This window comes from Gymnogyps californianus, chromosome 5, assembly GCF_018139145.2.
Source record: "Gymnogyps californianus isolate 813 chromosome 5, ASM1813914v2, whole genome shotgun sequence".
Lineage (NCBI taxonomy): Eukaryota > Metazoa > Chordata > Aves > Accipitriformes > Cathartidae > Gymnogyps > Gymnogyps californianus.
Genome location: NC_059475.1, coordinates 69,029,521 through 69,056,652, shown reverse-complemented (window position 1 = coordinate 69,056,652; position 27,132 = coordinate 69,029,521). Strand labels below are relative to the sequence as shown.

Below are 27,132 nucleotides of genomic sequence, written 5' to 3'. Positions count from 1 at the left end.
CTTCAGTCCGGTGGAGGTCCACTGAAAGTGGCTGCGGAATGGGTCAGTGCCTGCCTTCGCTGCCTCGGCTCCATCTGTCAGCAGCCCCAGCAGGTGACATCGGGGGGACGAGGAGCAGCAGGCTGTGCTGCTGTGGGGAAGGGGTGAAATCATGTTTAAGCTGTCCTCAAAAAAAAAAAAAAAAAAAAAAAAATTAAAAACTTTGACTTCTAGAACAAAATAATTCCTGTATTGTAATTCCTGCCCTGGTTTCTTGTGTAAGCTTTAGCTACGGCTCGAGGTGGTGCAGGCCAGCAGAGCGGAGCTGTGGTTTCACAGCTCGCTCTGAGGTGTGCTGCTACAGCACACGGGGTTTGTTCTGACCCTCAAGGCCCAGCTCTTCTTCCCTGCCTGTTCCTCACCACCACGGGGGCAATAATTGGGCGGCACAGTTTGGCTGTGCTGGTGGGAGCAGGTGCTCTGGAGGGCTAGAGCTGGGACCGCACCTTCCGTCTCTTGGCAGCCGACGGCATGTTTGGGGGAAAAATAAAATTCTGCCTTTTCTCAAATGAAGCATTTTGCACCGAAACTGTCCTACTCCTACTAGAAACTCCGGTCCCCTTCAGAGGAAAGCGGCAGGTATTGGGAAGAAAGTGAACATCACAGAGTTTTGCTGCAGCAAATTCAGGCACGCCTTTGCCCAGCAGCGTGGGGAACGAACACTCGGCTCCGGCACTGAAAGCATGAGAGAACGAACAGCCCGAGATCACGTCACTGACCGAACGCCAGCAATTTACTTGCGTGTTTTTATGCTATTTGTATCGAGTTGTTAAAGAGTCCATCTAAACTGCGAGGCAGGAACTGGTCCTCATCTGCCTGCTACCACAGAAGCTAAATTCAGTCAAATTAACGGCAGTCCGGGCAGGTCAGTCGGTCTGTCTGTCTGTCCCATCTGCAGGTGCTGGATTCTGACCGCGCAGCAGCGGCAGTTCGGCGGTGAGAAACCCAGGTACGGAATCACTTCTTTTTCCTGTTCAGGAGGTGAGGTGCAGACACTTTCACTTTACCAGGAATATTTCTTGACAAATCGGTATCCTACAAAACGTTAAAGATGAAAAATTGAATGCAGCAGAAAAACATTTACGAACATCTTCCTCACCCCCGCTAGTGCTTCCGCGTCTGCTGGTAGGAGCGGATGTGCCTGTTTCTGCCAGCTTTCACCCAAAGAAAATACGGCTGATGTCAGGCTTCTGCTCTCGCACCACGTTTTATTAATGAAAGACTTAATGGTTTTCTGTGCAGCTTCCACACCCTGGCTCCTATTCGGATGGGCTGGCTGCGTCAGCAACTCCTTGGGCACTGCCTGTTCGTTTCAAGGTCGTTAATTGTGGTTTTCTAGCAGAGTGCCACAAAAAGTCAACATTAAGTCTGCTGCTGTTCAGTGTTTCTGATCAGTGAACTGTTACAGGCCAGCAAGCAGCTGTCCCAGAGCAGTCCGAGCTGCCTGACAGACGGGGATCCCTGACGTGAAATGAGGAGTAAACGCCTGAGGACTGGAAGTCACAACAGGCAGCGCGGGAGGAGCGAGGGGACCGTGCTGCAAACGGCTGACGGAGCCACGGGAGAAGAGCACAGCAAGGAACCAGCCCTCTCTCTTCCCGGTGGCAGGCACGGGAGCGCTGCAGACTGAGGGGGCCAATTTGAGAAGGAAACGGAGGAAATGAGAGTAGAAGAAAACTGGATCGGGCGGGCTAAGACCTGCCTGAGCAGAGAGACCACAGGTTTACCTGGCCCGGGGTAAGCACCTTGCCGGGGGAGAAGGGGCAGGCGAAAGCCCGCCGTGAGCGGCACAGCAGGACACTGCCTCCAACCCGAGCCCAGCCGAACCCCCAGTGCAAGTACCTGCCCCTTCCACACACCGCCAGCGGGAGTGGGAACTTCCCCTCCCGAAACCAGAGGACTTCGTGGAAGACGATGCTTTTGTCAGATACGTTATTTTAGATCAAGAGCGACACAATACAGAAACCTAAGGCCCAGTGATACTGCTGAGGCTCAATTTCTAATGATTCTTTCCAGCCTAAGCAGTACATCTTCCCCAGCACTACTGAGAAACACAATACTGCTAAAAAAACAAAAAAAAAGGCAATAGCACACTTGGTTTTGGAAGTATTTACCCCCAAAATGGCACTATGGGACATTCTGCTACTGCTGTTACGTTTGTACAAGAGAAACGACGTAGAAAAACTAGTCACCTTTACACTGCGGAACAGGTCTTTTTCTCTTGCACTGGCTTCTTTGGATTGCATAAAATTATGCAAGGCAATCTTTGCAGCTGTAAAAACACAGGAAAGATTTAAACAGTATCTAAAAACGTGCTGGCTTCAATAGGTAGAGCACCGAAAAGGATTCAAGTGCTTTAATACAGTACCTTTTCCCTTCTTTTGGGTGCCTGGAGTGAGCTTGACTTTATACCTTTCAAAAGAAAAGGTTTCTGTAAGTAAGTAGTACGCAGGCTCCCCTCGGTCAGCGCAAACCCTTCCCACAGAAGGTGCTTGCAACTTACTTATAGTTTGTCATCGCCGTGTAGGGAGCACAGATGGGAACAGCGAAGAGCAGAATATCCTCGGGGTGCGGCTGGCCCGTCAGGGAGTCCAGCAACGCCTCGCCTTCCTGAACGGGCAAAGGAGCTTCACTGTGAAACCAGGCAGCGTCTCTCCAACCCCTAATTACTGGTTTCACTGGGGGCAGAGGCCGAAGGGTCTCCCCTTCCAGCCGAACTACAACAGGAGCTGCGATCCCACAGGTACTGCCTGTCAGATCGCGTGACGGGGTTACCGAAACGTACTAAATGTAGCTTTATCGCTCACTTCCCTGGCATTGAATTACCAAGCCAGGATTCATTACTGACCAACTTTGGTTACTAAAATCACATCATTTGAAACAGGATGGATTTTAGTTTTAAATGACCCAAACGGGACCCCCAAATGTAGTTACATCTTCACAGGGTCACCAAAAGCTTCTCCCCTCCAGACAACCGTTATCCTCCTTCATTAAAGAATTTAAAGAAATCTACTTATTTCCAGCCTTGGGCAACACCCACAGCCTGTAATTATAGAAAAAACTTTGAAGCAATTTTATACATAAATAAACTTCTAAACTAAAGAGCAACTTGCACTGCATCATATTGTGCCATCCTCCAGCCCAGAGCCACCGTTACTGGGGGGTGCAAAGACCTCCAGAGGGAAAGGCAAGGGACAAACTTCAATTTAGCCAGCCCCTAGTTTCTATAGGGGATGTACGTGATAAGCAGGGTAGGAAGAAGAAAGAGGTTACGGGGTTTTTTTTTAAAAAAGAAGAAGAAAGGTGGGTCCAAAGTGTCACGGGCAAGCAGGGGACTTCTAACAGCAGAGCCGTGCCCTTCCGGAGGGCTCACACATGACCCAGCCCGTCGAAAGCCCGTGCCTCTGGTCCTGCTCACAGGGAGCTGCGTGCTGCAGCGGGGCCCACCAGCTTCGAGCAGGAATAAAGCCTTCTCCTCAGCACTTATCGGAGCTTCAAAGACGAGCATTTACCTCAACTCCCGGCTGATCCTGGTCTTGCTCCTCCTGTACACAGAAACAAAGGAGACGTCAGAGCTGACATGAGCACACGACTGCTTTTTTCCTCCCCCAGCCCCTGGAGAAAACAAATTCTTTTATCAGCAGTACGCAGAAAGCCACACTCTCACTGCAAAGAGAATTTAACTTCTTTTAAAGCGAAGGTAAGAAGAGCACTTTATGTGGGTGAGGGGAGGAATATTTCTTTCAAAACACTAATTTGCTTGGCACACGCCAAGCTGGGAGGAGAGAGATGGGCTGTGATTCAGAGATACTGACTCACAACAACAGGTCTGGAGAGCGCTCAGTTACATTTCAGCTGCACCGAGTGGGAGGTATTGACTTAACTGGATCCTCGGCAGCCTGGCGAGGCTCGGTACTCCTCCGAGCCCTCGTTCCGGCTGTGCTGGGAACGCAGCGTGCAGATAGATTGCTGCAGGGTTTTTTTGCTGCCTCTTGAAACCGATGGGCTCCTAAAGTCGTGGCATTAGGCACAGTGTTCTCCACAGTGCCCCAAAAGCGGCAAGAGCTGCTCAGCCTCCCTGGCAGAACAGAGCTACACAGTGCCAGGAGAGTCACAGTAGAGGGTGGAGAAGGGAGAGAGGCGTGGACAGGAGAGGCGAGACGAGCACGCTGCTCACCTTCTCCTCCTGCTGCTCCTCCAGGGCTGGGTCCTGCGACTCGTGCAGCAGGACTCCTGCTGGGAGCGTCTCTTTGCCCCCTCCAGCGCCACGACGCACGGCCTTGGGTTTCTGCTGTTGCTTCTTCGCTGGCTCTTCTTTTGTCTTCCCCTTTTTCCCTTTTTTCCCTTTCTCTTCCTTGTTTGACCCTGCAGACTGCGGTTACACACAGAGGTGGGTCAGAGCCAGCGAGCCAAGCGACCGTGCCACGGGGGAAGGCAGAACTCCTCCCACTCACCCCCAGCAGCTTCATGATGAGCTCCCGGTCCTCCTCATCCTGGTCCTTGTACTTCTCCTTCATCTTCTTCATTTTACTCTGCAGAAGAAAACACACCAACAGCTTTAGAAACAACGGCTTTTGCGGAGGTTTGCATCCACAGACAAACACCTAGATGCTGACCCCACATGCGCTTTCCTTCCAGGTCTCCCGAACCTCTTTCGGAGCAGTTCACCAGTAACCAAGAGACTGTGGTTTCAGCGAGGAAAGCACAGTGTGCTTAATGCTAACAGACCAGCCCCATCATCCTGAAACCACGAAGAGCACCACCGAGAGTCTAAAACTATCAGGCAGCCACGGATGTCCGACAGAAATCTGGAATTTCTGTCCGCACTTCACGTGGCAACGGCTCAACCCATGGGTAAACCTGGTCCCTGCCCACCTTCTGGCCCCGCTTGATGGGCTGAGGGGCCGGCACACCCTTATTGGCGTTGGGAGCAGCGGGAGGCTGTGTTTCCGTCTCTTTCTGCTTCTCCTCAGGCGGCTCCAAGTTCTCAGAGTCGTTTTGCTGCTTCTTTTTCTTCATTTCTCTAAGGAAAACAATCACTTGACACGCTGCCTCTTGTTGTGACAAGAGAGGCTGCTGCTCTCCTGCCAGCATTACCACCCTGCTTCCCTGCCGCGGGGCTACAGGGGAACCTGAGGCACGTACACTAGCAATAACCCCTCCTCAGTAAAACCTCTCGAGCCCACAAGTACACAAGAAACTCTTTGTTCACAACCAGCACTCCCGAAGGACAGGAGCAGCCGCCATCCCACAGGCAGGACCCACGCTGGAAACGCAGGACGGACAATCGACATGGACCTGCCCAGACCGGGAGGTGCAAGACATGCCCTGCGCCCAGGTCCTGGAATGGGAATGGGGAGGAGGCGTTCACCTCGCTGCAAACACAAAGAGGCTCTCACCTCCTCTCCTTGGCAGACAGATGCCTTCGCCCCTGGGACTTGCTGTCACTCTAAGAAGTGAAACGGAGTTAGAGCACACCATGTCCAGCAGCAGTTCACACTGCTCTTTGCCAAAGATCTGAGCTGGGACCTTACCAAGTTGGGTTCTTCCTCTTTGGGGATGATTTTCTGCAGGGATCTGTGGGGAGATCGAAATGGAGCTCGTCAACAGATGTAGAGCAGCTCAACCATGGACGCATCAACCACAGCCCAGACATTGGCTAACTTGGTTGCGCCGCTTTTGGCTTGCTAGTTTTTGAAAATCCCAGCTTCGGTGAATGGAGAAGGGCAGCAATATCGGGATTCAGTTTACAAAACAAGCCTTCAGATCTCTGCCAGCTTGCCTCATGCGCACACACAAACAAGCAACAAAGCCAGCCTGGGTACAGTACGCGCTAAAGGAACCCCTGCTGTTCAGCTTCCCATGCACACAGTCCCGCTCAGCTGTGGTATTCCCTGCAGAGCTGTCCCTTTCCACCCACTCGATCCCATCTCCTTACACCCTCTAAGGAGTGCCACTTCCAGGGACAACAGGGAGACGAGCTCATCTCGCAGCCACACGCAGAGCAGTAGCTCGGCACCAGCCTGGCAGAGCAGAAACAACTCCTGACTCAGTTTTTCAGGTCTGAACAGCTCTGAAAAGAAAATGGGGACGGGGACGGCCATCTCCTGAGGAGCAAAATCAGCCCGCGGTGGTCAAGGGATGCTTAGGCCAGAATAGGGAATAGCAGCGATGAAAGAGCCAGATACCCCTGTGTTGCACGTACGTGTGTACTTCGGGGGGGGGGTCCAAAGCAAGCAGCCCACAAGGAAGAGCTGTGCAGGGAAGTGGCAGGGAACGGTACGCAGCGTGGCACTATTCCTGCAGTACAGGCTTACTGCCCTGCACTCTGGCAGCCTGCAGAGCTGAGCATCGAAAGAAGCGACGGCAACTCCTCACAGCCCTTGTCTTGGCAGCATTTTAACAGTATGGAGATCCTCAGAAGCGCCCACATTGCTGATAAAGGCAGCTGCTTCTTCACTTACCTTGGCGACTGAAGATGCGACAGGTCGATTGTCGTATCTGGGTAATTTACCTCTTCCTCCTTCACTTCACTCTTTGACTCCAAACGTTCCACTTCATCTTCAGATTCTCCATCATCCTCTTCGGAGTCACCCTCTGGCACAGGAGGTGTGTCTACTCTTCCCTGGTCAAGGTCAGCAACGCCCTCATCACGATTACTCTCAGACATGGCTTCCGCATCCTCCGGTGCTTCCTGACTCTCTGCTTTTTCCTCTTCGTTGCTGCTGTCTCCTCCTTCTGGGGCCACACAGGTGAGGAAAACACAGTTTACATCAGAAACTCCAAACTGACCCATAACCCAGTGCAGGGAACTAACCACCAAACCCCCAACAGTCCCGTCTGTCAGCAGCGCACACAGCACCCCAGTCACATCCACTGTACCTAATAGCTCCACTTCTTCAGCCACCAGTTCGCTGGCACTGCTGCAAACTGTTTCCAGATCCTCATCCTGCACTTTGATCTTCCTTTCTTCTCGGTGTCTCCAAACACAGCTTTCATCCACCTAACGACAGAGGTGCCTTTACGTTAGGCCAGTACCAGCTCCAGTGACGTGCGCTAGCCCATTCAGAGAACACCTGACTCAGCTTTATTCTTTCCCTTTGAACACTTTTTGCTATTCAAAAGGCAAGAAAACTAAACCAGCTCATTTAAACCCAAGTCTGACAACCTAGAAAGTACAGCTAGTGAGGAGACACACATAGCTGCACAGCCAGCAGACTCCCTAAACATGCATATGCTTCAAACAGAGCTGGTAGAAAAATCTAGCAGAGGCAGTAATGCTCACAGTGTCTGTTTGTTTTAAATGAAGACAGTGCAAACTGGGGAAAAATGGAAATGAAAGCAGAGTAATTTTCAGCAAGTAGCATTTTATGGGATTTGTCCCAGTGGGAAAAGAAGTAATTGGGAATATACGGATAAGCAAGAACCAGAAAATAAGCCTCCTACAGCTCAAACCAAATTACAAAAGCCAGCAGGAGCTGCACGGAGAAAGCAGTACCTTAAACAAGAAGCTAAAGCCCATCATCAGATAAGAAGGTGGAAGAAAATTCTTCTTCCCTGAAAAACAAAGGCAGATTCTCATGAGGAGGTTTAACAGCTATGCTGCATGATGTATTTTCAAAATTCATTTTTATCAGAGGCTTTAGGCGACCAAAAAATTACACTGGGGCTTGTTCTATCTCTTGGATGACAACAGAACAGGAGAAACTCAAAAGCAGTGTAGCTAACGATCTTCTGTCCAGGGCCTCGACCAGAAATGCTGCTGCAGCTGCCCAATACTCAGTCTAAACCACTCAGAACAGATTTTCAGGAGAAGAGCGGGATCTGTCGGCTGCCACAGCGAGGGGGGCAGCTCAGGTGGCTGCCGCTGCAGGACAGCGCAGCATCTCCAGACAAAACGCCTAACGTCTAACACACATCGTTCCTTTGTGTCTCACCTCGGATCATGAAGCTTCCAGTAGTGAGGTATTCTCCTGTAGGTGCAGTTTTAGAAACCTAAAAAAATCATGATATACTATAAAGAGTATCTGTCATAGAAGGCCAGTACTGTGTAATAACAGCACTAACAAAAGGAACATTCAAGCAAGCTGCATTTTTTTAACTTATGGGAACAGTCTGCAGAAGGACTCTGTTTCCAAGGGATTCTTCCTGTCCTTTGTCGGGTATTTTCCTAAGAGATGTTTCAATTCAATCACACGCTACTAGCACTACGTTTCAGAAGTGCTGGGTGAGTAACTGGGTTATTCAGGAAATAAGAAGACCGAAGGCACGGCGACCTTCAGTTTAATGTCATCTCTCCACCCTTACACTTGAGTTGATTGGAAGCACACCAAGACTGCAGTTAATACACAAGCTAGAAGCCCAACTGAAAAAAAAGTGAAAACTTCTGTTTTCAATAAAAGTCCTTCCCCTCTGTTAGTAAGAAGCCAAGCCCACAGCATTTCCTCTGTCATGTGCGTGTCGTATCAGAGGTTACCCCTCCACCCCTGGCCCTAAGTGCGGCAGAGCCAGGGAGAACCCGCAAGGAACGGTATCAGAGGACAAAAGTTTCACCCGCATCCATCAGTTCCCACACAGAGACACTTCGTCTGCAGTCGCACACCAATTCCTTCAGATGTTCTCTCTGCAAAGCTCATGCACGAGTGTCCTTACCTGGTTGTGGGAGACCCACCAAGCACTGGTGACGACACGGGCATCCCAGGCAGCGCTGTAACACAAGGCCATCGTGCCTGCCTCCGTCAGGGTTCGCGGAGGGATCGGTTCACCTACAAAGTAACACCCAACACATCAGCGAATGCGATCCATGCACAACAGATGAAATTCTCCAACTTCCACACGTGCCCTAATCCAGCGTGTGAGCTTTCCAGGGGCCCTGGGCAGAGACAATATGGCCTGGCTAAGCTTGAAGGCAGCACAGACAGAGCAGAAGCAGTGTCAGCAACTGCTCTTCACAGCTCCCCAACAGAGGCTGAAGCCAGCTGTGCTACTGCTCCTTCCTCAGCTCAGCTCCACGAGGGAGCAGTAACTCTGCTTCTCACAACACGAGGCCAACTTCCACCACCTCCCAGGAACGGGGCACAGGCAGGGTTTGCTCAGCTGGTCTCCCATGAGATCTATCCCACCGTGTTAACACTTCCCGCCTGAGATGAGCGCCCTCCGTCAGCACCCAAACTGCTTAGGCCACCACTGAAAGTCTCAGCAGGACTCCAGTCCCCGCGGCCAGCAGCAAGCACTTGCACCACCACTAACGGTGACTAACGCTTGTCTCTGTGAGCACATCTCCATTGCTCCTTCCCACCAGGAGCTCAACTGAGCAATTGCAAGCCGCCAGTCACGGCTGGGAAGCGGCAGCAGTCAGTGACAACCTGATCTTGGAAGGACTGATGCCTCTCACATCCTAAGGGAAACGTCTGCTGGAGCCGAGTACCACTGCGAGGGGGGACGGCAGCTCGCCGGGCTGGGCTCAGGCATGCGATACAGAGACTGCCAGTTCACAGTGCCCCCAGGATTCTACGAGTCCCTGCATCAGCCCCGCACAAGGTACCTGATGGGTTCTTGATCACACAGCTCGTGGCTCCGTGGAGATCGGCATGCACGTATATGTCCCCTGGAAAAGAAGTGACTCGAATCAGTCACACACGTGGTAACTACACAGATCACTCGAGCTCAGGTGAAGGTTTCTAATGTTAGATGGAAACAGCTACTTTGGCTGCAAGGAGCAGGATGGGAAGAGGATACAGAAGTCTTTTAGTCCATCCCAGTTGCCCCAGGGACAATCAGCTCCTTTGCTCCTGACAGGCGTCCGTCCTACCTATTCTTATCTCACAGTGCTGGAGGGTCCAGCCTCCCTCAGCAGACCCCCCAGCACTCCACGGACAACACACACGCGCAGTCTCTAGGACTCACCGTCACCAAAGTCCCCTTTTACCTAAGGCCCGACTCAAGAACAAAGCAGTCAGACCTTCCCGTGTCATTCCTGTACATTTACAAAACCGGAAAATACGAGAGAGACCGATATACTCCACTTAATCAGACTCACCTGGTTTCAGATACCGCTTTACAATCAGCTCATTCTGCTGTTGATCTCTTCCAGCAATAATAAGGTAATTCTCAGAACTAATGAACCACAGGAACTTCTCGAACCTGCCAAATTACATCAACCCATTGTGTGAAAAACACCTGGAACTAACAGAACATTACAGAGGTATTTTTTTATACCAAACTCTGCGAATATCCGTCTTAGCATCTACAACTTATAAAAGACACTGCAAATAGTTTCATATCCATCCATATGCCTGGAGCATAAAAACAAGGCACGGTACAAATACAACATCACTGCCAACGATATTTTGAGATGAAACAACAAGTACCATCACCACAAAGTCCTCCTATTTATTTTTATTTTAATAATTCACTTATTAGACTATAAAAAGCTTTGGGGTTTTGGTTTTTTTGTTTTTTAAATCTGCTGCTACTATTTCAGATATTGAGCTGCCAGAACGTAACAGTGAAGTTCCCTATTTTCACTAAGCCTACGTTCCTAGCTGTGTTAAAAGCAAAAAACTGAGCTAAACTACAAGTCTACGCCCACTGAAAGGAACTTTCCCAGGCAAAGACACTAACAGGATCAGGCCGGCACCTTCAAGAAGCAGCTGTAAGGAGACTCAGTACAAAGTGCAGTGCTTAGAAATCGTAATTAGCTCCACTTCTAAGCTAGTGAAAACTCAGCCTGACACAGTCGTTCTAAATTTGCGCACATTCACAGTACACGAGATAACGACAATGAAACTGTACTTGCCAATAGACCTTTCTCGCTTTCTGAATGGTGGTAACTGTCTGAACTTCCCTCAATGTCTGCTTCGTCTTCTTCTCAGCCGATTTAAATGCCTATTTAGACAGAAAGCATGATCGCAATCCGCCAGCACAGGAATCACAAAATTGCTAACTGAACAGTAGGAAAGTTGGTAGGAAATGTCTCGGAACTTTGTCAGAGCACAGGCTCCACACACTGCTGTTCACAGGCCTGCATTCCCCTCATGCGCACGTAAGATAGCTGTCCTAAAATCTTCATAAATCTCCGCCCTGGATAGCTGCCCCCTGAGATTATCAGCTCTTTGATTGTAAGGATTTCCATTGATTTTCTACTCCTGCCTCCGTTAAGTACTGGTCTGTCAGTATCTTCACCTAGCTCCTGTCTCACGTGTTCACAATGCTACTGGTGGAAACCAGACGACAGGGCAGGGATCTGCAATCCTCTGTTCGGTCAGCTTAAAAGCTCAAGAATGAAACAACCCTGGTTGGTTGTTTTTACCTTTCATGTCTCATTAGGACTACCTAGACCAAGTTTGGATTTTCCACTGATCAGTGACAGGGACTTTGCTTTGAAATATCTTATAAAAACAAAGAAAAAAATACCTTTTCTGCAGCTTCTACCGTCTTCTGAGTTTTCTTAGCTGCATGTCTTTTGTGATCATAGTACCTGCGAAACACAAGTTTGTTCGTATCTGAAATCCCAGCAGATTCACTCATTTTTAGAATGTACTTATCACACAGTCCTCTACATTTGCCATTAGCATTCAGTTTTGAGAAGTTTTTTTTTAGCCCAGATCTTCGGCTTAGTCTTCACCTGAGAAAAGCAGCCAGAGGAAGTAAGTCCCCTCCTCAGACAGACGGAGCGCTGCGTTTGGGTTAATGCGTGGCAAAAGCGGCCACTTTGTTCCACGTGTCACCGTGCAGAATTGTACTCAAACTTAAATGAATGCGACAGCTAGAGACTAGCTGCTATGCAACAGTGAGACACTGGTTTTGGACCAAGAAAATGCACGTCCTAGAGCTCAGGGCACGCTACCCATTTCAATTTCTAACTTTTATTTTTAACAAGATATACACAGAGCCCTTCCCATGATGTTATCACTAACAACTGCAAGCATACAGAAACTTCTACTACGGAAGCACACATTTAGTGTAAACCTTACTTTTTGGCATTGGCATATGCAGACAAACTGAGATCAACATCAACTAACGACGGTTTGTTTTTCTGAGGTTTCTTCAACTGTTTGTTTTTATTCTTTTTCTTTTTTCCCTTTGGTTCTTCCGTTTCTTCTTTTTCTAAATCAGCATCCTCCTCCTCCTCTTCCTCTTCAGATAACACATATGGGTTCCTAAAAACACATGACATCATACGATTAAGATAAGAGAACTGGTTATTTTTTACCCTTAGTGCAATGCACTCTTAATTCTATTCTCTCATGAAGACTGGAAATGGCCTAAGGAACCCCTAAACCATTTTCACTGTGCGGCCGCAGGAAGGCCCCAGAATGCCTTACATGCAAGCCCGTTTATGTCTTGGAGTCAGCCAAAGTTTGGGGGAAAAAAGAAAACAAAAGCAGAAGATAAAGAGCCCAAATTTTCCAGTCCAAGGAAGTGACATTTTCCAAGGCAATTTCTTCTATCAAAAGACACACATCCGTGCTATCAACCTAGAGAAAAATCTAGACTTAAAATGAAGAACAGTTTCAAAGATCGACTTTCATAAAGTAAAAGAAACACCAGACATTCTATGCGTGATTGCCGCATGAAAAGAGAACAGTTACATCACCATACTGACTCATTGAACAGGACAGGAATGCGCTGGTTTAAAACCTCAAAAAATATCTGCTCCACTGTTTTCAGAGAGGTATGCTGAGCACACACTAGCTGGATTTGTATTTGCTTCTCGCCAGGACATTAAATCCTGTTCGATACAGCTGTACTAAGTCTGTGTAGCAAAAGGTGAAGGAGCAGCACAAAATGCTGTTATTCATAAAGGGAAATAGATCTCCGTAGTCCTCTGTACCAAGGACGCGTGATTCAGCACTTGGTGGACTGACTGAGCGGTTTGATCAGCAAAGTGATCATTACTCGCTACTAAAACAGACGGGGAGGAGAGACTGATGACACAGTTGCCAACACAGAACTCGCTCCTGAAAGCAAGTTTATTCTATACACTAACACTTCTGAAAGTGAGATCACTAAAAATTCATAAATTAACTTTGCCGCACTACAGCTTTCATACCAAAAGTTCTAGCTACAAAAAACCAGAAATTCTCGCTTTTTTTCTCTCTCACATCCTGACAGTGTGTCAGATCAGGTTTTTAAAGACACTCCAAATACTGCCTCACTGCCAGCTCTCTCATCAGGACTTCTACAAGAATCAGCATCAAAACTTGCAGCTCACAACAGCCGCAATCTTGAACGATCAGCCTTTCGCCGGACTGCCGTCAGCAGTCAGCAGCATCGAAAGGGGCGGCATCTCATGGGAATTTTAGATCAAAGAAGAGTAAATCAGAGAGAGTTAACTGCTGACTGATAGACTGGAGCTTTGGACCTATACTGCTTTAGGACACCTTCCAATGTTTTAGAATATAGTCAGACAGACTCTAAAAATACTAAAACAAAAGCTATTACAGTAACCAAATTACTATTATTTTTGAAAGCAAAAAAGAAGGCACCCCTCTCTGCTCACAGCACTATGTTCTCTTCATGCGGCTCTAAGAAAAACTGAACGATTTAAATACCAATGCACAAGCGAAAAAGATACCCATCTCCTACGCAGCTCACACAGTCAGTCCTACTTGCATTTGGTACGGGTGATCTGCAACGTACTTACCTCAGCAGCATTGTGATATGGTTGGTCTGAAGCTTTAATTCTTTGATTGCACTTGCAACGGGGTCTCCCTGCGCTTGAGCTTCTTTAACAATCGCTCCAATCTCTGTCCAGTCTATCTGGTTGGCTAACGCACTACGGACCACCTGGATGGCTCGGTCAACGATCTCCAAGTTCATTTCTATAAGTTCTCCTTTCATCTTATCAGCTTCCTTAAGGAAAGAAAAAAATTTTATACCCATTGAAGCTAACCACACACTCAGCAATAGTTTAAAAAAAAAAAAATAAAAGTAGTAATTAATTGTCCTGGTTTCGGCTAGGACAGAGTTAATTTTCTTCCTAGTAACTGGTATAGTGCTGTGTTTTGGATTTAGTATGAGAATAATGTTGATAACACACTGATGTTTTTAGTTGTTGCTAAGTAGTGTTTATACTAAGTCAAGGATTTTTCAGCTTCTCGTGCCCAGCCAGCGAGAAGGCTGGAGGGGCACAAGAAGCTGGGAGGGGACACAGCCAGGACAGCTGACCCAAACTGGCCAAAGAGCTATTCCATGCCATATGACATCATGCCCAGTATATAAACTGGGGGGAGTTGGCTGGGAGGGGCAGATCGCGGCTCGGGAACTAACTGGGCATCGGTCAACGAGTGGTGAGCAATTGCATTGTGCACCACTTGCTTTGTATAGTTTAATTCTTTTAGTATTACTATTGTCATATTATTATTATCATTAGCATTGTTTTTCATTCCTTTCTGTCCTATTAAACTGTCTTTATCTCAACTCACGAGGTTTTTTTCCCTGATTCTCTCCCCCATCCCAGGGGTGGGGGGGCAGTGAGCGAGCGGCTGCGTGGTGCTTAGCTGCCGGCTGGGGTTAAACCACGACATTAATATTGAGATGAAATCCAAGAATGGCATTGAAGCGATCACATAGGACAACGGCCAACTGGACTCCTGGCCAGCAGAGCAGCACAAGCAAATTTTGGCAAGAGAGGTACAAGGCACTCGTAAGGGAGCAGGGCCCTGCTGGGCAGGCCTAAGCTCCCTGAGGGGCTACAGGGTGCTCACTGACAATGGGAGGCTTCACTTTGGGGTCTAACGCTGACCGTAGCAATGTGGACCGGCAGGTACAGCTCTTCAAGAAACATTACGTATCTTCTCAGTTTTAAAAAAAAAAACGACAAAAAAAATCTCAGTCTTACCTGAGCTTGCTGAAGAGCTTCTAGTCTGTGCTCATGATCCCTACGGACATTTTCAAGTTTCTTCAATGCTTGTTTTTCCTTTCAAAAATAAGATGGAAAAATATAAATACAAATAGCATCTTATCACCTAGTCATTGCAAGACACTCAATAGAGCATTCCAGCACAGAAAAATACAGCAGCGTAAGAGATGCAGAGCCTCCAAAACATTGTTGTTAATGCTATTACTTGTATTCCAAGCAGAACCAACTGCTACATTACACATATTGAAATCCACTCCCTGACCACCGCTGACTCAGCATTTCCATAGCAAAAATAAGAAATGACACCTCCCTCACCCCAGGCTACAAGAACCAAATGAAGCATTTGAAGCTCAGAGAGCCACCTCAGCTGCCCCACTCTTGGATGAGAGCATACCTGCTGCAATGCTTTCAGATCAATTTTCTGTCCCTCTAGCTTGGAGTAGAACTCGTCTGCTGCCTGCAAGAGAAAATCAGTTTTAAGAATCTCCAAGCTGCACTAACTCATACCAGCAACAAGGCGGCAGAGGAGGTTCCGCTCAGGAGAGGCGGCTGCAAAGCACTAAAAGAGGAGACAGATGCTAAAACAGGGTTCAGGAACTTCCTCCATTTTACCTTTGCGTGAGATGAGTTCAGCAAGACACTCAAGGATATGTCTCACTGCAAACCAGGGGCTATGCACAAGTAAATAAGTGGCCAAACTATGGCCCACCTTTTCTGCCAAGAAATGATGAAAAGGAAGCTGCTGTTTGACACAGTGTGCTCTTCAGATTAAACAACTGCAACGATAGACCTGTCTGCCCTGAATTTCTGCTGCTTCAATCGGTCAGTTAAGGGGAAAAAAAAAAAAACCAAACCACAAAAAAACTAGAAAGTATGCCTAAGAACTGCTCCTGGTGTTCCAGTTGCCAGACACTGTGCTTAAAACAAAAGAAGAGGAAGGTTTTAGGCTGCTTAGATCATCAGTGCTGTAGAAGATGACAGAAATTCAGCCAAGAAGCAGGGTAGGAAAGTGAAATGGGAATTCTGGAGATCAAGGTCAGGAACAACAGGCAGTTAATGATTTCAGATGTTAATGAGTCAAGGACCAGGAAGGACAACACTCAAGGAAATACTAAATCAGGTGCCTGAAGCTTTCATAGTAACCGGAAAAGTATAAATGTGATGACTGTGACAACTGTTTGTCTCCAGCAATAACTCAGTGTCTGAACTCTTCACTAACAAAATGTTTGACCAGGACTGATAACAGCCACCTTCCTTACAGGTTCAGTGCACACCTCCATTCAGTGCCACATGCCGTATTTCAGCTACAGGATCTAACTGAGTTAATAAAGACAACGCTGCTCAGCAGTAACCGAAAGGCCCTGTTTTAGTTGGCCTTTTCTGCATAAAACATTTATCCATAAAATTAATCATCTCTTCCAAGGTCTATGTTTTCATTAACTTCTGCACTACATTTTAATTACTCTTTTTAGCATCAGTCAATTAAAGCACTTAAGTACAGTATCAGCAAAAGCACTGTACCTTATTGAATGAGTCAAATTCCAAGTACGGACATTTTGAATGTTGAGAAAACAAGAAAGGATGAAATTCCTCATATCTGTAAAATACACATTTGATATTATCACCTGAAAACTAATTGATGTTACGCAGACTAGTAGAAAAAGAAATAAATACTTCAAATATTTACGTGTAGATATCTTCTGCTGGTTTATCTGGTTCCAGACTTGGCTTTTTCTCCCTTTTCTGGATAATATAACCCTAAAAGAACACATAAATATGTCATCAGCATTTGTCTTTGAAAAGGATCCCCCTTATCTTGGCAAGGCAGTAAGTTTTAGGTGCTAACCTACTGATCAGCATGATCAGTAAATCATCCTAGCAGGGAGACCTTGCGGCAGAAGCGGTGGGATTGACTGAGTAAAGCCCTGACCGCTTGCTTGTCTTGACTCCAACTTCTTCCAGAAAGAGAGGTGAACTTCTCTTACAAACCTCAGGACTACCCTACAGCTTATCACACAAACGCACAGTTTACGTGCAGAACAGTGTTACCTGCTATTAAAGCACAAGTGTAATTCTCACAGGGCCTACATAATCTGCTTGTAAATTATTTAATTGCTGCACATCCAGTGCAAGGAAGCAATTTTTGTTCCCCATCACTACCTGGAGCCCAAGCTCCCAGAATAAAATCTGAAGCCGGTAACACCAGGAACAAGCATGTGCTGAACAATACCTGCCTACCAGTTTAATTCTGCAATGCCTGCAATAACTGATAACCAAGTCGCCCAACTGAGACCCACCTTTCCACTGAAGCTGTCAGTTAGTGTCATATATTCTTCTGCTTTCTCTAAAGCAGTAAGCACTTTTTCAATATTTTCTAAAGAGAGAGGGGGGAGGAGAGGAATATTTTAAAACACCTAGAACAGAAAGATATTTTTATATAAACACAGCACAACAGCAAATCAATAAAAGGCCCAGGCAACTGCTCTTCCAATTAAGTGCCTGAAGCAACCTGTCCAACTTCACCACGTTAAGTAGGATGCTAGCATGTCTCAAAAATAAAATCGTAGATATCCTTTACCCCTTATGCTTCGCTACAGCAATTACTGTTCGTTTTAAACAGGAGCCTCAGTATGCATTTTACATTTGGGGAATTTTTAATAAAAAAATCTGTATAGGTACTTCTAAGACATAATTATTCAAGTTCCATGAAAAAAAAAGACCACACAAATGCTAACACTTTATAAAAATAAAACTGCAGAGGCAAAGCATAAACCAATAGCTGTGAGAAGTTATTTGTTACAAAGTTGACTTATTAAGCACCACAATGCAGTAGGAAGTAAAAAATCCTTCTGATTTATGGCAAATATAAAGCACACAAGAAAAATAAGACAACAGAAAAATCTATTCTGATTTTACTACCCAAATCCGTAACTTCCCAATGAATGTAAAGCTGCTACTTTATCAAATCCCCACCATGTTTGCTACAGATAAAGGAAGACTTTGATGCTAACTTTTCTACACAGGATTCTTGTAAAATATCCCTTTACATAGCCAGAATTCACCTGATGTTTAAGGTAGTATCTCGTTACAAAATCATTCAGACTATAGGAGGAGTCTGATGTATTAATTCCAATATATGCACAATTCAAGAGTTTTAATGTGAACAAGGTTTGTCCCCAACCTAAAAACATTACAGTATATGATCATATGGTCAGAACTACAGGTTTAAGGATTACCCATCTCTTTGGAAAAAAATACTACACAGACATAAAAATTACCACATATGTAGTACAGCCTTTAAAATATTATTTCCTACATACCTTTACTTTCCAGATGCTGATCTACTTTGACATAACCAGAAAATCCAGCTTCTATAAGGCAATGCTCAATGAGAGTGGCTCCGTAAGCTGTTAAAAAAAAAAATGAAGAATCATCTGTAGAAAACATTCACAATGAAATCTGTATTCACACGGAAATTATGAGAAGTGTTTCAACAAGCTAGGGCCGTGAAACTACAGCTAATCCTTAGAGAGGCTGGGGAGAGCGAGGGAGCTGTGGTCCCAAATTCAGGAGGCAGAGCCCAGAGAGAGCAGACGATCAGGACTCCCGCGGTGGCCCTCTCAGAAACGCTCGCTGGCTGGGCAGAGCAGCTGGGTCTCAGCTCACAGCCGATGAGTTCTTACAAACTTCAGGATGCTTAGGTTCATCTGGAACTGGGAAAGGTCTAGGAGAGGGCGAGGATATACAGGAAGGATGGGCTTCATGTTGGCCAAAATGGAACGAAACCTTTACATTTAAAAGGGGGTAGGAAAGATTCTGAACAGAAGAGTGTACGAAACCCAACAAGGGTGGCAAACTGCCTGGCTTGGGATAAGGTATGACAAAACGTGAAGCCATACAAACTCTGTAGCTTCAAATAAAGAACTAGGAAAAAGCTGGCAAAGCCAAATGTGAAACGAGTGACAACAGAAACAGATGCAGCCCCATTTGAACAGGGTGCAGAGAAGCAGCAAATGAAAACAGATATAAGCTCCTAAAAAGACTAAGGAACAAGATGAGGCCGTGGAAAACCAAGTTTAACTAAGAACACTGAGAAGAAGCAAAGCAGAAACATGAAGGAAGGAAGACAACCACTGGGACAGTGCTGCATCAGCCTTAGAATGACGTAGATGAGTAGGCGAACAGGATTTTAAGAGTCCAAACAAATTAACAAGATAACCACTTGAAAAAAACCAGCACAATCCCATGGGAATGAAAACCCAGGCCCACATCTGGGACATGCAGTATTAGGGCTACAGTGTTAACTGCCTGAGCAGCGCTGCTGGTCACCCTAATGTGCAGAGGGACAGCCAAGAGATTGTGAAAGCCGGACACAGAACAGCTAAATCAGGTTTCAATCATCCCAGCCTGGCTGGATAGATGTCATGTCATGATACAACGCTGACACTAAAATTTCCCTGGATCCATGCTAGCACAACAAAAGCCCAAGAAATCTCTTACAGGCATTCTCAGCTGTCCTGGTTTCGGCTGGGACAGAGTTAACTCTCTTCTTAGTAGCTGGTACAGTGCTGGGTTTTGGATTTAGTGTGAGAATGATGGTGATAACACTCTGATGTTTTAGTTGTTGCTAAGTAGCGCTTATCTTAAGCCAAGGATTTTCAGTCTCCCGTGCTCTGCCAGCAAGCAGGTGTGCAAGAAGCTGGGAGGGAGCAGAGCCGGGGCAGCTGACCTGAACTAGCCCAAGGGGTATTCCGTACCATGGAACGTCATGCCCAGTGGTTAGCTCAGTTGGTTAGAGCGTGGTGCTAATAAACGCAAAAAGGTCGCGGGTTCAATCCCCAAATTTCCAGTATATAAACTGGGGGGAGTTGGCCAGGAGGCACGGATCGCAGCTCTGGCATCGGTCAGCGGGTGGTGAGCAACTGCATTGTGCATCCCTGGGTTTTTTTCTCCCCCCCCCCCCCCCTCCTTTTTTTTGTTATATTCCTTTTCATTACTATTATTATTATTATATTTCATTATTATTATTGTTAGCATTATATTTTACTTTAGTTATTAAACTGTTATCTCAACCCACGAGTTTTACTTTTTTTTCCTTTCCTCCTCCTCACCCCACTGGGAGGGGAGAGGGGGAAGCGGCTGCGTGGTGCTTAGTTGCTGGCTGGGGTTAAACCATGACATCAGCTCAAAACAGAAGATTACATAAAGCAAGGAAGCTTCTCAGAAGGAAAGAAATTAAGACAATCAATAAAAGGCAATGTCTGCAAACAACCCGCACGCTATTTAAAGATGCTATTTTGGAGGTTCAGAACAAATGCATACCACTTATTAAACAGTGTTTCAGAAAAATCCAAGGATGGCTGGCATAACTAAACATCAGGTTAAGAGAAACTGTTAAAAGCAAAAAGTTATCTGAAGTTGCGTCCCTTGTGGAAAATGGGAGACCAAACTCTGGCAGGTGAACATAAAACACAGCAACGCTGGCCAAAACTAATCTTGATTTTAGATCAAGATTAATAATAAAGCCTTTTTCAGATATATCATAAGCAGGAAGCCTGCTAGAATCAGTAGGTTCAAGAAGTGATCAAGGTGCAAAAGGAACACTCAGATATGACAAGAGCAGGAAAATCAAGTTAACGTCTTGAGTTTCATTCATAGTGTGGGGGCACAGGGAAGCTCTGGCTGGAACGTTTCTCTGCAGACCGTATGTCAGAACATCTGCCTCAAATCCAGTTGTCAGAAGAGGTGATGGATCCAACAGGCAAAACAAGCAGCGGCAAATCCTCAGGATCATGCGCTACTCAGCCAGGCGTTTAAAAGAACTCAAGGATGGAGATGCCAAACTGTTAACTGTAGCTTGCAACGTCTCTCTTGCCTGAGCAGCAGAGGCACAAGGAGGTTAATGCACTGGCAATTTTAAAAAGGGACTAGAAAACTATCAACTCTTTTTAGCCTACAGACTAAAACTAGCAGAGCGCTTTGCACTAGATACAAAAGAGCCAGCACAGTTTTGTATTTTGCATCATAACGCTACAAGGCAGTTAAAAAGCACAAAGACAAGGGAGGTCAAATAGATAAGGTCTACTTGGATTTCCAGAAAGCATTTAGCAAAGCTCACCCCCAAAGCTGTCAGAGAAAACAAGCTGCCACTGGATAACAGGATAGCCCCTACCTGGATTAGAACGTGGCTGAAAGACAGGAAACGAGGAGGAGGTATAAACTGTCAGCTTGCGTCCTGGAGGGAGGGGAGGAAAGCTGAGCTCTACGGGGCCTACTCCAGGGTCTGCACTGATCAACAGGCACCTAACGGACCCGGGAAGGGGGAACAAAGGGCAAGGGGCAAAGCCGACTCATGAAACACAACTCATCTAAACAACAAAAGACAACAGCCAGCTGTGAAGAATTGGAGGAAATCGAGCAATAGTGAGTGATTAGAGAAAGAACTGACACATAAACTCACTGTAAAACAATATAAACTGATGTACATGAGGAAAAACTATCCTACTTAGGCATATGCCCAACAGATCATTTCTTTTGGGAGCAAGACCTAACAACAGATGGTCCTGTGGAAACATAAACTCAATCGTCAGTGAACACAAAAGAGTCAAGCTGTGTGTGTTGGGAATTATTAGGAAAGGAATAGTGAACAGAACAAGGGAAATCATGCCGCAGTAGAAATCCATGGTGCACTTCCACTGTGAATGTTATGTACACTTTTACTTACCCCGTTTCAAAACAGGCAGAGCTAGAAAAGGCACAGAGAAGGGCACAAGGATCATCACAGGCTTGGAACAGATTCTGTACAAGGAAAGACTACCTAGGCTATGCAGCCTAGAAATTACCAAGATGAGTGGTGCAGAGTTGGTAACAGTAGGCAGCAACTGTTCACCTTCTCTTCAAATCCAATACTAGGGCACCAAGTAAGACTGGTGAGATGAGTTTCAGAACAAAAAAAAAAAGGACGCGACTTTTCATGTGACATGCAAGCAAGTGGAACTCCTCACCACAAACACCGTGGATGTCAGAAGTTCATACAGGTTCAAAAAGAGCTTTAGTAAATACATGGAAGGAAAATCCTTCCGTGCTGATCAGTCATGGGAAGCCTCTAAAACGTGAAGCTGCTGGGATTGAAACTCTTCTGGGAAAATATCAGTGCGCCTGTTAGGGCTGCAGGCTAATGACAAGGCTGGTGACCAGGCACCGGCCCGAGGTTAAGCTAACTAAATAGGACGTGAGGAACTACAGGACACAACGTGAGAAACTGCTGGACACGACAATTACCAGCATAAGTGGCAAAAATTAGAGAAGTGGCAGGAGATATGGCCGGGTTTCACAGGTGGTTAAGGAGGAGTGGGGTGAGAAACAGCCAAGCTCACATGGTGACTAAAGGGAAGAATTGTGGACCTTTTAGAAAGTGGAGCCTTGCCAGGCCAGCTGTGCCTGGGTAATCAGATCACTAACACTACATAAGGCCAAGGTTACCTAGATAACGGTATCAGAAATACCAAATTCGGGTACGGATATAGCAAAACTGGGACCAATGGGGAAAAGTAATTAGCAGCGGGTTGTTTATTTAGGAGGAGACCGGGGTGGAGAAAGAGAGGGACAAGGGTGGTGAAAAAGAGAACCAAGAAATGGGGAAAGTAATACTCAGGTCTGCAAATCATGTAAGTTGAGCTGTTCAGGGGTACCTGCCAGGCAATCCTGTGCTTGATCAACACTGCCAAATCAGGAGGACAAACCAAACTTGTTCTGACCATGTCACACAAGTCAAATTTCCTTCTGTGGTCAGGCAAACCGGGGCAACAGGGTGCTTTGACCGGCTACCAGAGAACACCCAGATGGACATATCAAGCATCCTGGATTTACCACATCGGTCATCGTTCCAGGGACTGGTGGCACTGGCATCCTCCAACCACTTCCTAACAACCTCCTTGCCCTGACTTTACACTTACATCTCCTATTAGGTACCACTGAAGACAAGACGCGAGGCAAAATGCATCAAGTCAGAGCTCTAACAGAGCTACTCTCAGGTCCTCATCACTGCAGGATCACGGCAAGGCTCATCTCTGTGCAGTTGGCTTGGAATCAAAAAATCTACTCTGTTTTCAAAGGCTTAGGTTTTTGTTGTTTTTCAAACATACATAAAAGCAGACTGTCATGAATAACATTAAAAAAAAAAGACTGCTTGAAGTTGTTCAAATTTTCAGCATCATCTAAACATAGTGCATATTGACCCCATTTCATTTTCTAATAAAACACAATTACTTACGAAGATGCGGGTTAAGAACCCTCTTCAGTTGTTCCCCTTTGGGTGCATTTGATATTATTTCAGTTAACCTGCGAAAGATAATGGAGAGTTGCAATTCCAAAGAACAATGGGTTTTAAGACTACGCTGTATTGCTTAGAAGCTACAAAACATTTTCAGTCTTAAAAAAAGACATCCAAAATGGCCTGTAATATGTGAAAAGACTACCCAAAGACATGCTGCCTTTCACAGTTCCAAGTAATCTGGGTTTATTCCAATACGTACACCATCTAAAAGCAATTACCTTTCCAAGGCTGGCAGAGGTGCAGGCGCTTTTGCACTGTCGACTGGGTATCGTTCCCGAACCGCAAATCTGACATCATCCGCTTCATCCGTGCGAAACCTCAGAATGTTTAAAATGATGTATTCGTGGTCTGTCAGGACAATGTTACCCTGCGAGCACACCACAGGGGACCATCAGCGAAGGCCATACTCACGTGCTTGCTTACAGATGCTTGGAGCTTTGCACTCACCCTGTCGTACAGCTCAATGATCAGGTGATAAGCAGCTTCATCGCTTCCAAACTGGAAGTCCACAATTCTGTCTATACCCAGCTGTTTTACACTGACAAGTCTTCTGGTCTTTAAATGCTTACGGCACTGTCAATAATGGAGAAAATGTCTGTGAGATGATGCAAACAGACCTGCTTGCGACATTTTATACTGAAATACCTTCTTACCTATAGAACCCCCCTGTGACACTGACCACTTCTTACTTAATACAGATACCATAAGGCCAAAAATGCCGATCTTGGTAATAGAGACAAGACAGCTCTTAGCAAAATAATACCTTGATATTTATAGGCAATATAATTGTTCCAGATTCTTAACGTTGAGCCATTAAAAACTGCTATTTGTTTAGCTCAACAAGTGAGCAGCTAGTTAAAATTCAAAGCGTTTATTTTACAAAGAGAACCGGGATTATCCCTGCATCCATACATGGCGTGGAAAGCCACCCTGGAGAATCTTTGCTGAGTCATTTCAATGAGGTTGCATCCAGAGGTGGTGGGCTAAGCAGACCCGCGTGAGTCAGCACGCAGGTTCCATCCCTGCAGGTCTACCCGCAGGAACACAGCCTAACAGCTTGCAGCAAGATCTGAACCCTCCAAGTCCAGCAGACTGAACAGCAGGACTCTATTAACATAGGGTGCTGCATCCAGGCCTAAAAATTCGAACAATCCAACTGGAATGACAAGGACTTTGCTGGAGTAAAATTCCAAAAGGTTTGAGTGACCCAGAAAATGTCCAGCAGGTTAATATTAGTCTTCATAAATTTACATTTTAATTGTTTCAGGCACTGAACATCAACAACATGACCCCAGGTCCACATTTGCTCCTCCCCTATCTTCAGTCACCCACTTGATCAGCATCCACCAGGCAAATCCTTCCACTATTCTCTTCTGTCTCAAATCCTTCCACTATTTTCTTCTGTCTCCAAGGACAGAACATGAATGTTGCTTTCTGATATAAAGCCATCTTATTAAAAAGAAATTGTAGGTTAGTTTACCTTCATTGCAAAGCTAGACGGCATCATGTTTTTTGGCCACTCAAACTCTGTCGTGTGAATGCGTATACCAGATTCAAGCAGCAGCGTGGCCTTGCAGTCTGGTCTGTTAACAAAATAAAGACTCACCACTTGGCACATGAGCAGCCACCCCTTACCACGCACCAGTTTGCACTGGAATGACACCAAAGCACCACAAACCAGCAGCACACTATCTACAGAAAACACTGTTGCCAAAACTGGTAAAGCCCATCAAATAGTGGCGCTGACAGTGAAGGGACATCCACTTTCTAAGTTTACGGATAATTTGGCGAAGTAAAATGCTTGGCAAGCAATGGAGTTAAAAATTCTCCAACACAACTGGAGGCAAGCAGATGAGCAAGGGTCCATCTCAGACACCACTGGAGGGGACAGGTTAGTGACATGGCACGAGCCCTACCTCCCATTTGGCCTGGGCACCAGTATCACTTACTAGGCGTTGCTCTTCATTCCTCCAACTCCTCTCTTCCCTCCCCACAAAAAGAAACAATGACAATCGTGCGTTTTTACACTAACACCTTTAGCCTTTGGTATATCTTCTGCAGTATTTCACACTTCACATGCTATCTCCCAAGAACTTCCTGGGTAAAAATTACTGCATTTTATCAAAGAACGACAGAATTTCACTGAAAACTAGTCAGAAAAGCCACACACCTGTCAACAGAAATTACACACATACAAAAAAATCTAGTTCTCATACGTACAGTAACAGCATAAAGAAATTTAAAGAAGTTCTTACTTTTGAAGGCGAATAAGATACGTCTTATTATCCACATCATAAACATTGTTTACTCTCATTCCCAATAAGCTGTCAAAAAGAAAATACGTGCTTTGGAGAATACGATACACAAACCACACAGGTGGCTGAAAAAATCCCAGTGATAATTAAAATACACAGAGTGCAAGTTACGATAAATTACCAAGCAGTAACCTAAGAGGCAGCAAAGGCAGATTAATGGAATGAGTTGGAAGCCGAACAACCAAAAGCTGGATAAACTGCTATTAATGGATAAAGTGCAAAAAGCTAAACAAGTCGAAGCAAGAACAGCTGCTGCGGACACCCCAGCTGCAACCAGACAGCTTCTGGATCACCAGCACAGGATGGAGGCCAGGCTGCCGGCTCCTGCAAGCACTCCTCTTTCTGGCAGGGATGCAAAATTTACTGGTTATACTGGAGCACTTTGCTCATCCGGGCTAACTTCTGCGTCACTTGGAGAGCCCTTTGCCAGCATGGGGCACCAGTATTCCCAGTACAAGCAGAGAAATGGCCTGGGGGGTCAGTCTCGTCATCATTTTGTTCAGAGTGGGGCTGAATATGCAGATTGCCCTGGACACCAGAAAGATATGAGAGCTCCATGGGGCATGGATGTGAGGAGCATTAGAGCTTCTCAGCTGGGTGGGAGAGTAGATGACAGACCATAGCACCTTCCCCACGCAAACAGGAAAGGGAAAGCACTCAACTGCTCCTCAGGGAGAGGTTGGGGGGACAGGAGCAGGACAATGAGAGGGGGAGCAAGAGCACTAGGCCTTCCCTGATGATGTGACAGGTGAGGCAGAGAGGACTCAGTGCTCTATAGCAGGAAGATGTGCTGGGGCCACTGAGGCAGCATCAGACAGGCCCCATGCTGCCCCATGGTGCCACAGCACATGACAGAGTAGGGTAGCCCACCATCCAGCAAAGCGTGGGGCTGGACTCCCCAGAGGAGTCATGCAGTCTTTGCATAGTGTTGGTGGAATCACCCTCAGAACAGGACAGGGCAGAACTGCACCGTCTGCTGGGGAGGGCTGCGCTCCCTACGACGGCAACACCGAACAGCGCAGTGCGGAGGTGCAGCGGAGCGCAGAACAGCAGCGCAGGCCACACAGCGCGGGGGGAGCACGGCAGTACAGCGGAGAGGGCAAAGCGGGGGGGCTAGGCAGAACTCCGTCATACAGGGCAGTGCGGAGGAGCAGGGCTGAGCAGAGGCGATGAGGGAGGGGGGTTCTGCAGAGCTTTGCCAGACAGTGCGATGCAGAGGGGCAGGGCGGGGGTGAGGCAGGGCGGAGCGGGGCAGGACACCGCGGAGGGGCTGAGCGCCGAGCCCTCACAACTCAGCGCCCTGCGGAGCCGGGCTGCTGGCAGGGGGCAGAGCCGCTCCACACAGCCCCGCTGCCACGGCGGGGGCAGCCGGGTCAGGGCCAGGGACCGCCAGGCCGGGCCCCGCTGAGGGGAGAGAGGCGCTACCGACCGGGCCGGGCCCCGCTCCTTGGGGTCGCACCGGGGGGGGGGGAACGGGCCCCGCGCCAGAGGGGAGCCCGGGCGGGGGGAGCGGTACCTCTGCCGGAGTTCGGCGAGCACCGCGCGGATGTCGACGGTGCTGAACCGGGACTTCATGG

At 46.8% G+C, this 27,132-nt stretch overlaps 1 protein-coding gene across 3 annotated transcripts; it reads right to left on the bottom strand.

Annotated features, from left to right (window-relative positions):
- Positions 1-627: 627 nt before the first annotated feature.
- NEMF (nuclear export mediator factor) lies at positions 628-27,132 on the bottom strand. Of its 3 annotated transcripts, none has more exons than XM_050897866.1 (33): positions 27,072-27,132; positions 25,496-25,564; positions 24,721-24,823; positions 23,688-23,813; positions 23,459-23,607; positions 23,178-23,245; positions 18,226-18,312; positions 17,203-17,279; positions 16,593-16,663; positions 16,427-16,502; positions 15,300-15,362; positions 14,885-14,962; positions 13,688-13,896; positions 12,015-12,200; positions 11,455-11,518; positions 10,838-10,926; positions 10,079-10,182; positions 9,584-9,646; positions 8,692-8,804; positions 7,977-8,034; positions 7,538-7,596; positions 6,922-7,042; positions 6,504-6,777; positions 5,574-5,616; positions 5,439-5,488; positions 4,915-5,062; positions 4,494-4,571; positions 4,217-4,411; positions 3,552-3,584; positions 2,543-2,649; positions 2,408-2,451; positions 2,232-2,311; positions 628-1,074 (listed from the first exon to the last, which is right to left on the bottom strand). In XM_050897866.1, exons 1-33 carry the CDS (start codon positions 27,128-27,130, stop codon positions 997-999), a joined length of 3,222 nt encoding a protein of 1,073 aa, XP_050753823.1. In that variant the 5' UTR covers positions 27,131-27,132; the 3' UTR covers positions 628-996. The 3 variants fall into 3 exon arrangements, with proteins under 3 accessions (XP_050753823.1, XP_050753824.1, XP_050753825.1); XM_050897867.1 differs by having other exon boundaries at positions 3,558-3,584; XM_050897868.1 differs by lacking the exon at positions 9,584-9,646 and having other exon boundaries at positions 3,558-3,584.